At 38.1% G+C, this 14,071-nt stretch overlaps 1 protein-coding gene across 7 annotated transcripts in view; it reads right to left on the minus strand.

Annotated features, from left to right (window-relative positions):
- LOC113064493 (pleckstrin homology domain-containing family A member 5-like) overlaps positions 1-13,019 on the minus strand; it is a 138,178-nt gene extending 125,159 nt beyond the window's left edge. For 4 of the 7 annotated variants that reach the window (XM_026235384.1, XM_026235379.1, XM_026235378.1 and 1 more), the window contains exons 1-3: positions 12,873-12,964; positions 12,689-12,765; positions 12,149-12,206 (exon numbers count right to left, since the gene is read on the minus strand). In XM_026235384.1, the coding sequence (XP_026091169.1) occupies positions 12,149-12,206; positions 12,689-12,765; positions 12,873-12,964 (227 nt within the window). Of the gene's footprint in view, positions 1-7,916; positions 9,538-12,148; positions 12,207-12,688; positions 12,766-12,872 lie in introns of those variants that run through there. The other 3 variants (XM_026235397.1, XM_026235394.1, XM_026235391.1) reach the window with 2 other exon arrangements.
- Between the last annotated feature and the right edge of the window lie 1,052 nt (positions 13,020-14,071).

Below are 14,071 nucleotides of genomic sequence, written 5' to 3' on the forward strand. Positions count from 1 at the left end.
ATGGGTTTGGAACAACATGAGGGTGAGTAATTAATGACAGAATATTGGGCTTAACTATCTCTTTAAAAAGAACACTCAGAAAGGAAACAGAGAAAGGTGTAGCATTCGAAAAGACTCTATAAGGTAGATTAAAATTTCACAGCTGATTACATCATCAGCTTGACACAACAGTCAATTATCCTGACATTTATGCATTCTGCTCTGACTCACATAACGGTAGTAGATGGGAAGGAATGGCAAGGTGCTTCTCAGACAATATGGCTACATTTCCATTCTCTAGCAATGTACAGCATTTAAAATGTAATGTCATTTAATGTGATGTAAGAGATTTTCGACTGAGAGTACAGAAACCTGTACAAAGCAGCTACAGAGAGGCTGTACTTAATTATAGTTGATCCTCGGGTCCCTGTGGAAACCAAGAGGGCGTCCAATATGAGATGTGAAAGCTCAGGTCAGTGAACATGGCCTGGCTGGACGTCTCGAGAAGGAGAAAGTCAATTTCAGCTGCAGGATAAACCAGATGCTTTGGGATATAGTGTGTGCATTTGGTGAATGCTAATGTCTTCCAACAAGGTTTTCATAGAGTCAGACTTGATTTGTAGATTGAACTAGAATAAACAGAGTGTTTCCGTTTGGCTGTCGATAGTGCCTTCTGGATCAATGCTTCCTGATACCACAGCCGCTGTTAATATCCTCTGATCGAATGTATTGGTTTCTACTAGAAGATTGGGTGGAGGCCAAAACTGTGCTTTAGTGCTCATTGTAAAAGGGAGCAAAATTTAATTTTCATCCTTTTTAAAGTGCCAGCTGGCAGCCGTTTCAATGGCTGCATGAGAGAAAAAAGAGCTGAAAATACAAGCAGCATGAATATAGATTGTTTGGAAATACGACATCCGTTATCGTGAGAGCTCTCGCGCTACACATCAGGAACAGGAAACACATTACTCTGATTCTTTTGGCATCCACCCCATCCTCCTTTGGATCAGAGGACAGCCAACTTATCTTGGGAGTGGCTGTGAATCACACCACACCACAACCCAAGTGAGACAGATGTTTTGAAGAGGATCGTTTTACATGCTACCCAGTTCAAAATTCACATTTAAGGTCTACATGCTTTGCCAAATGATGCTCCAAAAGCCTTTTAGACAATTTTCACTTAAAAAAAAAAAAAAACAAGATCACATTCATGATGACAAATGAGCAGAATTTGAAATTACAATTTAGATTACAATCACAGAAAACCAAACATTTAAGTTTGCAAGATATAAAAACTAATCTACAAAGCCAACAAAACTCTCATGAGCTCAGACCTTCATATCCTTCCTTATTGTAGAGCCTTAATCAGAAAACAAACATGGAGTAGAAAATTGAACAGTCATCCACTGAAAAATGAAAACTGTCATTATTTACTCAGTCTCGTGTGGCTCCAAACCTGTACAATTTTCTATCTTTTGTAAGAGGCAAAAGGAAGTATTTTGCAGAATGGACTGGCTTCTCTTTTCCACACAGCAAAATGTGTATTTAAATTGACGTTGAGCTCCAATAAACAACAATAAAAGCACCTTAAAAGTATTATAAATATAGCACATATGCACTTTATTATTATTAAGCCTTTCAAATTGCTTTACAGACATATGATTCCTATGAAAAAGTCAGCTCTCCTAATCGATCTGCACTGATCTCAAACCAGCCATGCCATATTTAAACATTCAACCCCTTTTTATGTTCTACAAAAGAAGAAAAGCGGTATGACGGTGTATAAATGACAGAATTTTAATTTTTGGGTGAATTATTATGATAAACGCCACATTTGCATGGTCCTGCAACAAATGCATTGCTGCGAGGACAGTCCTCAAAGAAAAGCAACATCTTCTGCACCAGTCTGACACGACACTAAGTCACCGTGAAGAATGTTTCACTGCGGCTAAGAGAGACTGAGCTAGACTTGATACTGTATCTCTCAGTCTCTTGGCCTTTTCATCGTATTCTTATCTCTCTCAGGACGGAGTCTAAGTCGAATAGCGTGAATGTCCCGGCGAAAGAGCCATGGGACTGGTGCACCGAGGGAGGCTGTGGCATCCGCTGAGGTCACTCAAGGTCAGCCGCCTCCATTGTCTGGTTCAATCTGTGAAATGTTCGACGATTCACGAGAGACGCTCGCTGATCCGACCATGATGAGGATTAATGTGATACATTTGTTTGGTTTAGGCTCTGAAAGGCAAATTAAAAGCATCAGGCGTAAATTAATACACTTCTGCGGAGTCAATTAGATTAATGATGTTGCTACTGGTTCAGGTTGACCTTTGCACGCCTTCCTGTTAGAAACTGGTTCTTGGCTTAAACAAACACAGGCATGTGAATAACCTCTGAATGCTACAACCGGTCGGCTTGTAAATCATGTTTTTTATTGAAAATAAAGCTGTTGTTGAAATACCGCTTAGTGACTAAATTATGTCATTGGATGTCCATGCATGCCATCTTCTCCTGCTTCCAGAAGCCTGTTTACAAATGTATAATAAAACGCCCGAGGGCATAAATATGTTAGTACAGGGAATACAGAGAAATGCACTGCGCCAGACAAAAGCAATGATTATTATTTTATTTGGAAAGCATAGCACAGTAAATAGGTCTACCGTGTGCTACAGACCGATTAAGATACAACTGATGTTATAATGCAAAAAGTTTTAATACCATTCTTAATAAGAAAATGTCAAATTTTGTTAATGCTCACATAAATATAAAGAGACAAAATAAAAGACAATATATTTTTACAAATAATAAATTATGCAAAAATGCTAAATATAATAAATTAAAGAAAATTAAAGAAAAAAAACAATCAGAAAAATAAGAAATAAAAAATTATAAAGATAAAAATACATTATATAAAAAAAAAAAAAATGAATAAAATGAAAAAAAAATAGAATAAATAAAAAAGAAAGAAAAAAATCGAATTAAATAATTGAATAAATAAAAAGGATGGATAGATGGAAGGAATATTGCGAGAATCACAACAGCTACAAAACATGCTATAGTTTTAATTCTAGCCTTCACACTGACACAAACAAATCAAAAGCACCTTGAATTTGTTCAATATCATGGTAGCTGTTCCATTTTCTCCTCAGCCTTTCCTCACGGATCTGATAACAGCCATCACATCAGACAGCACATCTCAACCATCGGCATCAGCGAGTGTGCTCTTATCACGGCGCAAAGAAAACAAAATGGGAATGTCATGACAGGCCGGCTTGCTGAAGAGAGAAGATGTGAAGAGACTAGTAAAAAGTACTGGGACTCCCAAAACCCAAACGCTGCAGCCCTCAATCATTTGTGATACTCTGTACAGATTACAGCCGCTAACACACAAACAGACGAATGGAGGACAGTCAGAAACAGACAATTATACGGCTGGACATGCATGATGCTACTAAAAGACATTACGATGCTGCAAGCCAGAAACATTTAGGGGTGTGTTTCTGCATTTATTGGGATCACGGCTATCAGCTGGCTTATTTATATCATGAACAACTCATCAGTGGACCATTTGATTGGCTACTACACTGTGTAAATGAAGTCCTAGTGTTAATTTTGTCATTTAAATTAAATATTTGTTAATGACACATAAACAATGATGACATAAGTAGATCATTTTACTTAAAGCGACAACTAAATACCTCAATGTTTTCCAACATTTTTGTCCAGAATAATCCAATGAAAATCAATAATGCCTGACTTTAAACCATTAACATAAAAATGAAAATAAATATGAAAAATAAATATGAATATTTGGTAAAGGCTTGAAATATAATGCATTATACATGTATTTTCAATGCATTAATTATGTCTTCTAATGCACCTTCTAATGCATTACATTACATCATGAATACTTTTAACCCCAGCTGTAATACAGGTATAATGATACTTATTTATGTATCATGCATTATGCATTAAAACATTTTACAAACAAACCTTTCACATATTAAAATGCATTTTATCTTTGGTTACAATTACTTGTGAAAAAATACAATGCATTACAACCTAGATTATGAACACCTTTATAATGTATTATACATTAAGGTTCATAAATTGAATATTTGGTTTAATTTGGCTCCTTTTCATCAACTACAACCCTATTTTTCAGACTAAATTCAGATGCAATTTTAACCAGGTAAAATTTGACTAAATTGAGTCAATATGAAATGACAAAACACTGATTAATATCCATCAAAAGTATGTCTAAAATAAATGAAAAAAAAAACTGTTAAAATGTCACTTCTACCAGACTTTCAAAAGAGATACTAACCAAAAACAAATACAAAATAAACTTGTGTTGCACAAAACTATCAAAGTCCTCATGTAAGAGAATTTCCTCTTCATAACAAGACAAAACCACTTATGCTTCTTGGACTTACTACAAAATAAGTAGTTTCCAACATCCAGCAGTTTATTAAGCCTTTCTTTCTACAAACTGGCTTGGAAATGAGTCGCACGCCGTGAAGAAACACCACCACACTCCAGAAAAATACTGGCCTTTAATTTCCCCACATCACCTCGCTAATAAACCCGCAGATTCTGCATAATCACTGGGACATTGATCGCAGGAGGCAAACCTGAAGCACGACGGTCACCGTTTTGAAATGCATTGTTGAAGGTGGTGTTTTGTACACAAGCGATCGAGGTTACACTGCTTTAAAAGCCTATTAGCGTGCAACAGAAAGAGTCAAAGAAGCAGCACGTTTCAACTGTATGAGAATTGATTCTCCCTTTAAACGTACCCCCACTGAAAATAACAAACTCAGCGGTCGACTTCAATATTAGACTAGTCAGTTATTGGATGCATCTACCATCTCTAATTTTCTTCAATTACATCGTACAAATCTATTGCACACCTGTATAGAAACGTGCAACTAAAACAATAACACAAATTAAGATCTACATCAGAAGTGCAGGAAGATCTTCCAAAAGAACCGCTGGCAAAATAAGAGTTAAAATAAACACAACCTTTGTATTTTGAACTACAGTAACATACAAAACCAAAAAAAAATTCATGCGTCGGTACAAAAGCAGCAGCTGTTTGATGTGTATTTGCTTAATGTCAGTGTAGAGTCCAATGACACTGAATCGAAGGGTGCCAGCGAGCACCAAGAGCCCACAAATGCTATTAAGACAAGACTAATTAAGGTGAATAGGGTAAAACAAATAACCATCTGATAACCGCACTGACCTAGTTAATTAATCACTCCACATTAATTGCTTGCGTGGTGGTCAAAAATGGCAAATCCACCCCCCTCCCCAGTGAAATGACTGTATTATATTTTAGTTGAAAATACACATCTTACACCAAAACGGCATGCAAAATCAACAGGTTGTGTTCCAAATTTGACATTGATATTGCACAAAGTAATAAATGTTTTGTATGGAATACCGAACATTTCCGATACAATAAATTCACTAAACATCCATTTAATTTACAAGCTTGACTTTTTCCTTCAGGACAATTAAACCTTTTTGAATCATGTCCTTTTTTGTGTGTGTGTGTGTGTGTGTGTGTGTGTTCCCTACCTTTCAGATGAAGTAAAAAAAAAAAAACAGGACCAAACGGTTAAGACATAAAGTTTTGCATTACATGTTTTCAGAAAGTAATTAATTAAAAATGCACTCATTTTCGCACGCTTCCAGAAAACAAATCTAAACATAGGATAAAGCCATGTAAAAAACTTTGTTGACATATTGAAGGTTTTTACAGAAGGGATATTGGTTACCTTTTTTTTAATTAATCAGAAAATACTATCAACAGCCAGAAAAAAAAACTGAATTTTCACATTATATTGTACATATCAATTGAATGACAACTCGTCAAACCCCTCAGTAAAAAACCTTCAGAATACAGAGAGGAATAAAACCATTTAGTCTGGTCTGGTGTATGTAAGTGATGCTGAAGAGGAGATGAAAACTCATTTTAAGCAAACTTCCATAATTGAAATCTAAAGATACAAACAGATAAAGTGCAATGATAAACACTTCAATTTGTATTTCAAAAGCTATCTTTACACTAGCCTAAAGATGTTATGGAAGCAAAATCTCAAAATTGACCAATGTTTTTGCCTGTAGCATCTTGCCTAAAGGAAAAATAGCCGAAGCAGTCGTGAATTGCCTAGACAAATGACAGTGTCGTCAATACGACGTATAAGTGAATCTATTGGCGTGTCTGTCAGGAGAAGGATGGGCGGCCGGTGCTATTGAATCACACCGCAGGACGCACTGAGCAAGAGAGAGAGATAAAACTGGTTGTGCTGCAGGAAGGGGCCGCATGTGGTGAGGAAATGCTGGGAAAACGTCTGCATCACCTGCTCGATCACGGTCAAGCATTAACATCAAAGAGAGCCGGGCACCGGCGGCACAATGCGCACACTGAGCGCGAGACCTGAGCCACGTACTTGTTGTCTAATGAGTACTGTGAGCAAACGATCACCGCTGGCATCTTGTTAAAATCTCAGAAGCGTTGGGCCGCAAAGCCGGTGGGATGACCCAGAAAGTCTAGCTTGGTCGCCCAACTCATAGGAGCGCTGATCCATCCATTTAAACGTCTATCCTGACCCCATCTGAGATATGAATCATGGCTCTGCGTCAGCAATATCTAAAGCTGCGGAGAGCGTCCGGCCGCCGACTATGAATTAATGAGCACTCCATCATCTCCCAAGCTGCCATCTACCCATTCATTTAGCAGCCCACTCATACAAATCATCCGAAGCCGATATTAAGTGTCTAACAGCTGAGTTACCCATCCACTGGCATCTGGAATGGTGCTGTCACCGAGCTAAATGCTACAACCCAAGGGCCTTCTTACAAACCTGGAAAGAACTGAATTGGACATTGGAATCTTTAATGTACATCTTTAATGCAACTTTCACCAGGAATTTGTTTTCTGGTTACCTTATGGATGGTTCTGGTGCCCAATGATAAAGCTTGTCTTCCTTATGTTTACAAGAGGGATGAATTAAAAATATGGCTAAAAGCAAGAAAAAAATGGACTTTTATTGCAAAACAGATATTTTAGCATGGAGAAAAAGCAGCATGCATGTGAAACTGTTCAGGTTTTATCATATAATCATGTTTACCGCATGACAACTTGTTTAAAATATCAATATCTCTCATGTAGAGTCACACCGATTGGTGTATGTTAAACGCGATTTAAAATCTAAATAAAGCCAATCTTTCAGTTTCAGCCATAATGTTTGATTTTGGTGCATAACAAATAAAAATGGTACCAGAAAGATAAGCTTCTAAGTGACTAATGTCTTATACCAACTGGTTAGGTGAGAAAATTTCCAGCTAAAAACTAGAGGAGACAGGCCATAACACCTGGCTGAAAATACTGAATAAACTTCAACAGAGAAAAGGCACTGTGTACGAAATTATTTATTTTTCATATTTATCAAACTACAGCTTGTTTAAATTGATCTATATCTCTTTACAAAGGAGTTACACTAAATAGATAAAGTCTGATCACTAAAATATATTAAAAAATTAACAGAACAGGCCAAATTCATTTTAGAGCATCACTAGTTTGCAATCAATAAAATACATTTCTGGACTGGAAAGATTGGCATCAAAAAAAACATCACGAGACTGATAAAACAAATTTAAACAGATCGCTCCAATTATGATCAACAAAGCCGTTGAGACTGGAAAAGCACAACTTGGCGCCATTCAGATGAATAAGCTGCAAAACAACTTCACCTGGTTTATTTATTTTAAGTGTAACTTTGAAAGAACATCCAAGTGTTGAATCAAAGCCAGTTTGTACGGCATTAATAAAATTAAATCAAATTATAAATTAAAACATAATTACTACAACTAAAATTCAAAGATAAGCCATGTTTGTCTAAGGTCAGGTTATTTAGAAAACATAGCCACATTATCTCTCAACCCACAAGTCTGTTGGAATGAGAGCCGATTCTGAGACGAGCACCAGAACCATTTCAGTCCAAAAGAAGTTGCTTTATCCAATTAAAGCAGTCGAAGAAATGTTTATATGAAGTCAAAGCCAAATTCTGTTATTTTGCACTGGAATCACTTGAGCGCTGAACTGAGCTGTCAGCGCCCGGATCTTGTGTCAAAACAATCAGAGGGCCAAGCGTCATTTACCCTTTCACACCATTCCTTCTAGCCCTATGGCTCTCAGAAACGAGCGAGCGAGGGAAGCGGGCCCCACATGATTCGACAGTCATAGGAAGCATTAGGAAGCTTTTCATCACTGTGGACCCACTCCACCCATCCATCGATCCACTTAACTGTCCTAAAACCACAGCAGCTCACGTTACTGCTGCTCTGGAAACTAGGAAACGCTCACACAGCGACGACTAAACATGTGAGGACCATTAGAGGCATTTCATTCAACAGCATCCCTGCCGAGGTGGAAACACCTGCAGCAGAACGAGTGATGTTTTGATTGGATACCGTCCATGCCTTCTTTTTGCTCACTTTTCAGCCACATCCACCAAAACCTACAGTTTATAACAGTTACAGTCAGGTTGCTTTGTAGAATCATGACTATTTCACCAGAAATTAAACGGTTAAATACATAATTATTTTAAATAAAGCAGTTTAAATTGAGTTAACAAATGCGAAAAAATCGTTAAACATTAATTCCTCTATGGAGAAAATGAATGGGACTTTTACTTTGACAGCAAAGTGACAGCATGTGACAAGCTTGATGCATTGCCATGCCATTCTAAACATGCTGACATTTAAACAAAAAAATCTGTTTGAACATTCTTAACTTTTGTGTGAAAAGGTTAAAGGTCAAGTCATTCCAATCCCTATAGGGACACTAAACAGAAGTCGATTTCTTCTGCCATTGTTCAATCAAACAGACGGTCACCAGTTAAGCCAGTGTTGCTATGACCCATCTAACATCTACACAACACATGCACACACACACAAACAAACACAAAACAGCACTTCAGGAAAGAGCACGCCACAGTTGAATAAGTGACCTTTGCAACTTTCCTCTCTCTCCACACATCGCTCCATTTATTTCCCACTCCAGTCAGAAACGCCCTAGAAAGATTGCATCTCTAAAACAAGTACACTTAAATAACATCACATAAAAGGTTATTCCATCCAGTCAGATGCACTCTCGTTGAGAGTAACCTCAGCCACTCTTTTGGAGTGTGTGTTATTTCACCGCATTCCCCTTTAATTTGCAACACAAGGAATGAGCGAGACACGGGGAGGGAGCTCATCCTCCGCCTCTTGTCGCGCTGCCCAATCTGTGGCCTGTTAGGCAGTAGGCGGAAACTAATGACCAACATGAGTGTCTTCATGAGCTGTTTATTTTGCAGCATTCCCAAGATGCCGCAACAGCTGCCAAGCAAAAGCAGAAAAAAAAAGAGAAGCCGTCTTCAGCTAGTCACACTACAACAGAGGCCTTTCAATCGCCAGCACAACCTCTGCTTCACACGCCGCTCCAGATGTAGACCACAGGTCATCTACTCCACCATCTCTATTATTCCTCATCTTCCTTTTCAAAGAGCCCTGGAGAAAGACAAAGGGTTTGTTGGTAGTGCTCCAGAAGGAAATATCCCATTCATTGTGTCCTTAGAGAAACTGATACTCAGTGATAATGCAAAAAACATTCTGTAGAAGCCACAAATTTTTTTTATTTATAATAATAATAATAATTTCAGGTGCAGAATTGCACAAGATAAGATATCCAGAAAAGAGATTCACCAATCAGAGTTTTTGTTTTCACAAAAATTAAAAATGCATTAGGTAATATATATATACATATATATAATTTAGTGTCTTTAAACTCTTTCATTCTTAGTTTATGTATGTGCATATTTTAATATAATTTAATATGATAAATATATGTGTGTGAGAGGATAAAATTATATTACGCATTAAAATGTTCCATTTTGTTGCAAGTTCATCGATTCTAATACCCCAGGCAATGCAGCCAAGGTTAGTTTTCTTAAAGAACTACTTTACTGAAGATTTTTTGAAGACCTTGTGGAAAAAAGCAGACTGGAAAAAAGTGGGCTCTCGCTGTTGTTCTCCTTTGGGACTAGAAAGTGTTGCGGATGCTCTGCATGGCGGCCACAGCAAAGCCTGCACTGAGCGTCCTCCGGCTAGCCGTGCTATTCCTGGGTGACACAGAAAAAGCCTCCTCACACGCTGCAGTGCTTTTTTAAGGAATTCTGACAGGCTTGACCCAATGGATCAAATACCACAAGCCACTTGCTGCTCCCGGCGTCGCTCCTTCATGACTCCCAGAGAGACTTTGTGCCAGTATAATGAATGAGCCCATATCACTCTTAATCTCTGGCCGGCCGCCATCAGCCGCTGCGGAAACATGAGCGGACTCCACATTGGTCACTGCGATCTCTTGCTTCCGAGTTTCTCAAATTGCACATCTTAGATCAAAATGAAGATCCAAAAGAACATTAGAAGCAAAAAGGGGCTCATTTCAAATGGCTCTGGGCCTCCAGGTGTCATCAGCCCAGCAGTAAAGGAGTCCAGACGCAAACAATCATCCAAAGAGATCCATGATAAAGAGACATATCTGAGCAAAAGATTAGTCGTTCCATTGGTCCAGCGATGAGACTGCAGTTAGATCGTCGTTCGCTGGCATGTCCCAAGCAGACAGCATGCCCTCAGACGTCCAGAAAGGGTTGAGTTGTCAATCCTGACGTGATGAGATGCAGCTCGAATCCCTGAGTTAAATCAGCCTCAGAGTTCAGCTCTGGAATGGGTTTGGAACACATACTACAAAGCAGCACGCACCATGCATACAAATTGACAATTAAACTGACTAATTTATAGCAAAATTAGCCTAAATATGATCACTGCTAAATAGAGAGTTCAAAATATCAGCCCTATGTCTATTGACTGCAGAATGATTTTAGTCACAAAAGATGACACGAGTGAGGAACAAGACTTTGTGGTAGAAATTTCTCAAATTCAAGCTTTCAGAAGGTTCCAATGCTAAACATTTTTTGCACGATAAATCAAACAAATGATGACAAAATGAAATGATTTGCATCATCCCGCTACCAATAATCCAAGATAATACTCTAATATTATTGTTTTGGTCATGATAAGGCACAATTAACAAATAAAAGCAAGCAATAGTTGTAATTATAAACATTTAAATCAAACAAGGCAACCAGTACAGATTGACCAATGCTAAGGATGCATATTAATGCATGTTTGAATATTAAAGTGATATGGTTGCAAAAACAACAACACTGCTGAAATGAACACTTATTTCACACTATTTACTCAAAAACCACAAGTAAAAGTTATTAATCTGATAATATACTAATTACTGATGTAAATAATCCCAAACCTGGTAAATAAGATCCCCATAATCAAACAAAATGTGCACTTTTTGCACAACTAGCACAAGTTGAGCTATTAATCTAATAAAAAAATATATTATTGACACAAATATCCTCAAAATAGCCAAAGAAGATCCCTAAAATCTAATGCAATTAACACTTATTTCACACACACCATCTAATACAAATCCCCTAAAAATGTTGTAAATGGTACAAGCGGAAGGTATTAATCTGATCACAAACAAACCATCGATTCAAATAATCTCAAAATGTCCATATAAGATCCTAATAAACAACATTTTAACACATTCACTGATTAAAATAGTGAATTCATCAATTTAAAAAGGCTGTTAAGAGTCTAAAAATATCGATCAGCTCCTCTCCACACCCAAATAAGCAAACCAAGTCCAGCTAAACAAATGAAAACCACATGAAGGGCGCACTAGATTTGTCTTTAAACTGCACTAGAGCTGTAAAAACAAGGGTTAACATGATTCACTCGGTTGAAACCAACAAGTTGAGCCTGTTCAGCCAACAGAGCTTTGAATCACACGGTTCCTGTCAAGCCCTCCGTCACCCTCACGGTAATTACTTTTTTTCATAAACCGGGGTGGGATAGAGCTCTAACGACTCGTGTGTGCCTTCAGTGTGCGAACGGAAGCATTTCTGGAAACGATATGTCATGAGTGTGTGTGTGTGTGTGTGTGAGAGAGGGGGCGGCGATCTGAAATCACTGCTGCTGTCAAACAAGCAGGCGAGAGCGAAATATCCTCCTTCCACCAGGAGCCGAACCTCCGACTCACTTGATAAAACAGCGGGCTCCTTCGAACGTATATCCTTCTTCCCATCCGGTGGGTAAATCTGAAAAAGGAGACAGGAGGACAATGAGCTTTGCATGCAGAAAGCATCTTCTAGAGTGCCTGGCTGCACATCTCTCATCGTGCTGTGATCTGCAGTGCTGTTCAATGCCCACAAGCACTGCTCGCATCCCAATACTGCAGATCAACACGTCTCATACAGATTGTTTTGTTTCTTAACAGTATCACAAAACTGGTAAGGCTTTCAAAACGCATCTGTGGAGTGTTTTGGGGAATACAGAGCATCTCCTGTAAGTTGTCAAACCATCCGAGGAGTGCAGCAGCAATGACAGCTGCCAATCAAAAGCCAAAAACGACTATGCAACCTTTCAGAAACGTGAGCGCAGGTGTGCTGCACGCATGAAACGCGACGCGAACGCGAACGCAATGACATTGCGGGCGTCGCGTTCTGCCACAGCTCTGCAGCTGCATTGACTGCGTTTCTCCTCCTGCGGATTTTTTTTCCTCCCGTTAAAAGCCGCTTACCTGGAGTTTTTCTGTGCCCTGTAATGACGGCTTCTCCCGTGACTGGATGCAGCCAGGTTGTGCTCTTCGCTTCTTCACTGTTAAGTGAGAGAAAAAAGGGGTGAGAAGAGAAGGTGAAAAAAACAACCGACGAGAGGCATTCGAGTCGAACCGAGCCCCAACTTTTCATCCCGCGGATATTTACTTGATAAAGAAGACGCGTCCGTCGCGGGTCACGCCGTAACTCCATGAGGAAGGCAGGCAAGACAGCCAGTCCGGGTTGAGGTCCGCCGCCATGTCTGAGCACCGAGAGCAGCGCTCGAGCTGCGCGCCTCCGACCCACTCGCGCGTACTCGGGATTCCTTAGCAACGGTGTCCAGAGCGCAGGCGGGAGAAGCGTCTCTGGGGGGCGGGGCTTACGCGAGGACCAATGACGTGACGCGCAGACGCGATTAATTTATTTCGTCTTTAAATTACATTATTATTATTTACGTTAGCATGCTTTATCTATGTTTTGTGCTCACACATGAGTTTATTGTCAATGATTTCAAAAGTTTATTGGAGCGTTTATTGTAGTGGGCCTAAGTAACCTTACATATAATATATAAAAGCTATCAAAGCTTAATATTAAATGCAACAAAAGTTAGGTTAACAATAAATCATTTATATTATAAATATATTCGCATGACGATTGCTATACATTGCTTTATAGCAAATATTCTTACCAAATACATACGCTTATTTACTACCTTTATGATGATGATGATGATGATAATAATAATAATAATAATAATAATAATAATAATAATAATAATAATAATAATAATAATAATGTATGTATGTTTTTGATCAAACACTGCATCGATCTCTAAAATGAAAATCTAAACTTGGGTGTCAAGTATGTTTTTTTCTATAAAGTTGAATCTAATCTATAATCTAATGTTGTTGTTGTTTGTAATAAAACAAAAGCAACATTTATTTATAAAGCACATCTAAACACAATATAAACTGATCCAAAGTGCTGTAAACTACAAACAAATCTATTAATAAAGACAACAATTACACATATAAACTTATCGTTTTTCAGTGTGAAAATATTAATTCATAACAGTGAACAGTAAATACATAATTCACAGTTTCTCCCCAAAAATATTTTAACAAAATTGTAATAAATTTTTTATATAGTATTTGATCATCAGAAACAGAAAAATCTTTTCTTTTTTTTTTAAGTATCAAAATATGTATTGTTGCTTTGTCATCAGCGAGCGGCTTTAATACAATCATGATATAAATGGATAATACTTACAAAAATAAACATTTCAAAATAATAAAACAGCACAGTGGCTGGATTTCATGGGGGTGGGGAGACAACATGTAAATTAAAAAAAATATGATCCACTGAAT

Source organism: Carassius auratus, chromosome 4, assembly GCF_003368295.1.
Source record: "Carassius auratus strain Wakin chromosome 4, ASM336829v1, whole genome shotgun sequence".
Lineage (NCBI taxonomy): Eukaryota > Metazoa > Chordata > Actinopteri > Cypriniformes > Cyprinidae > Carassius > Carassius auratus.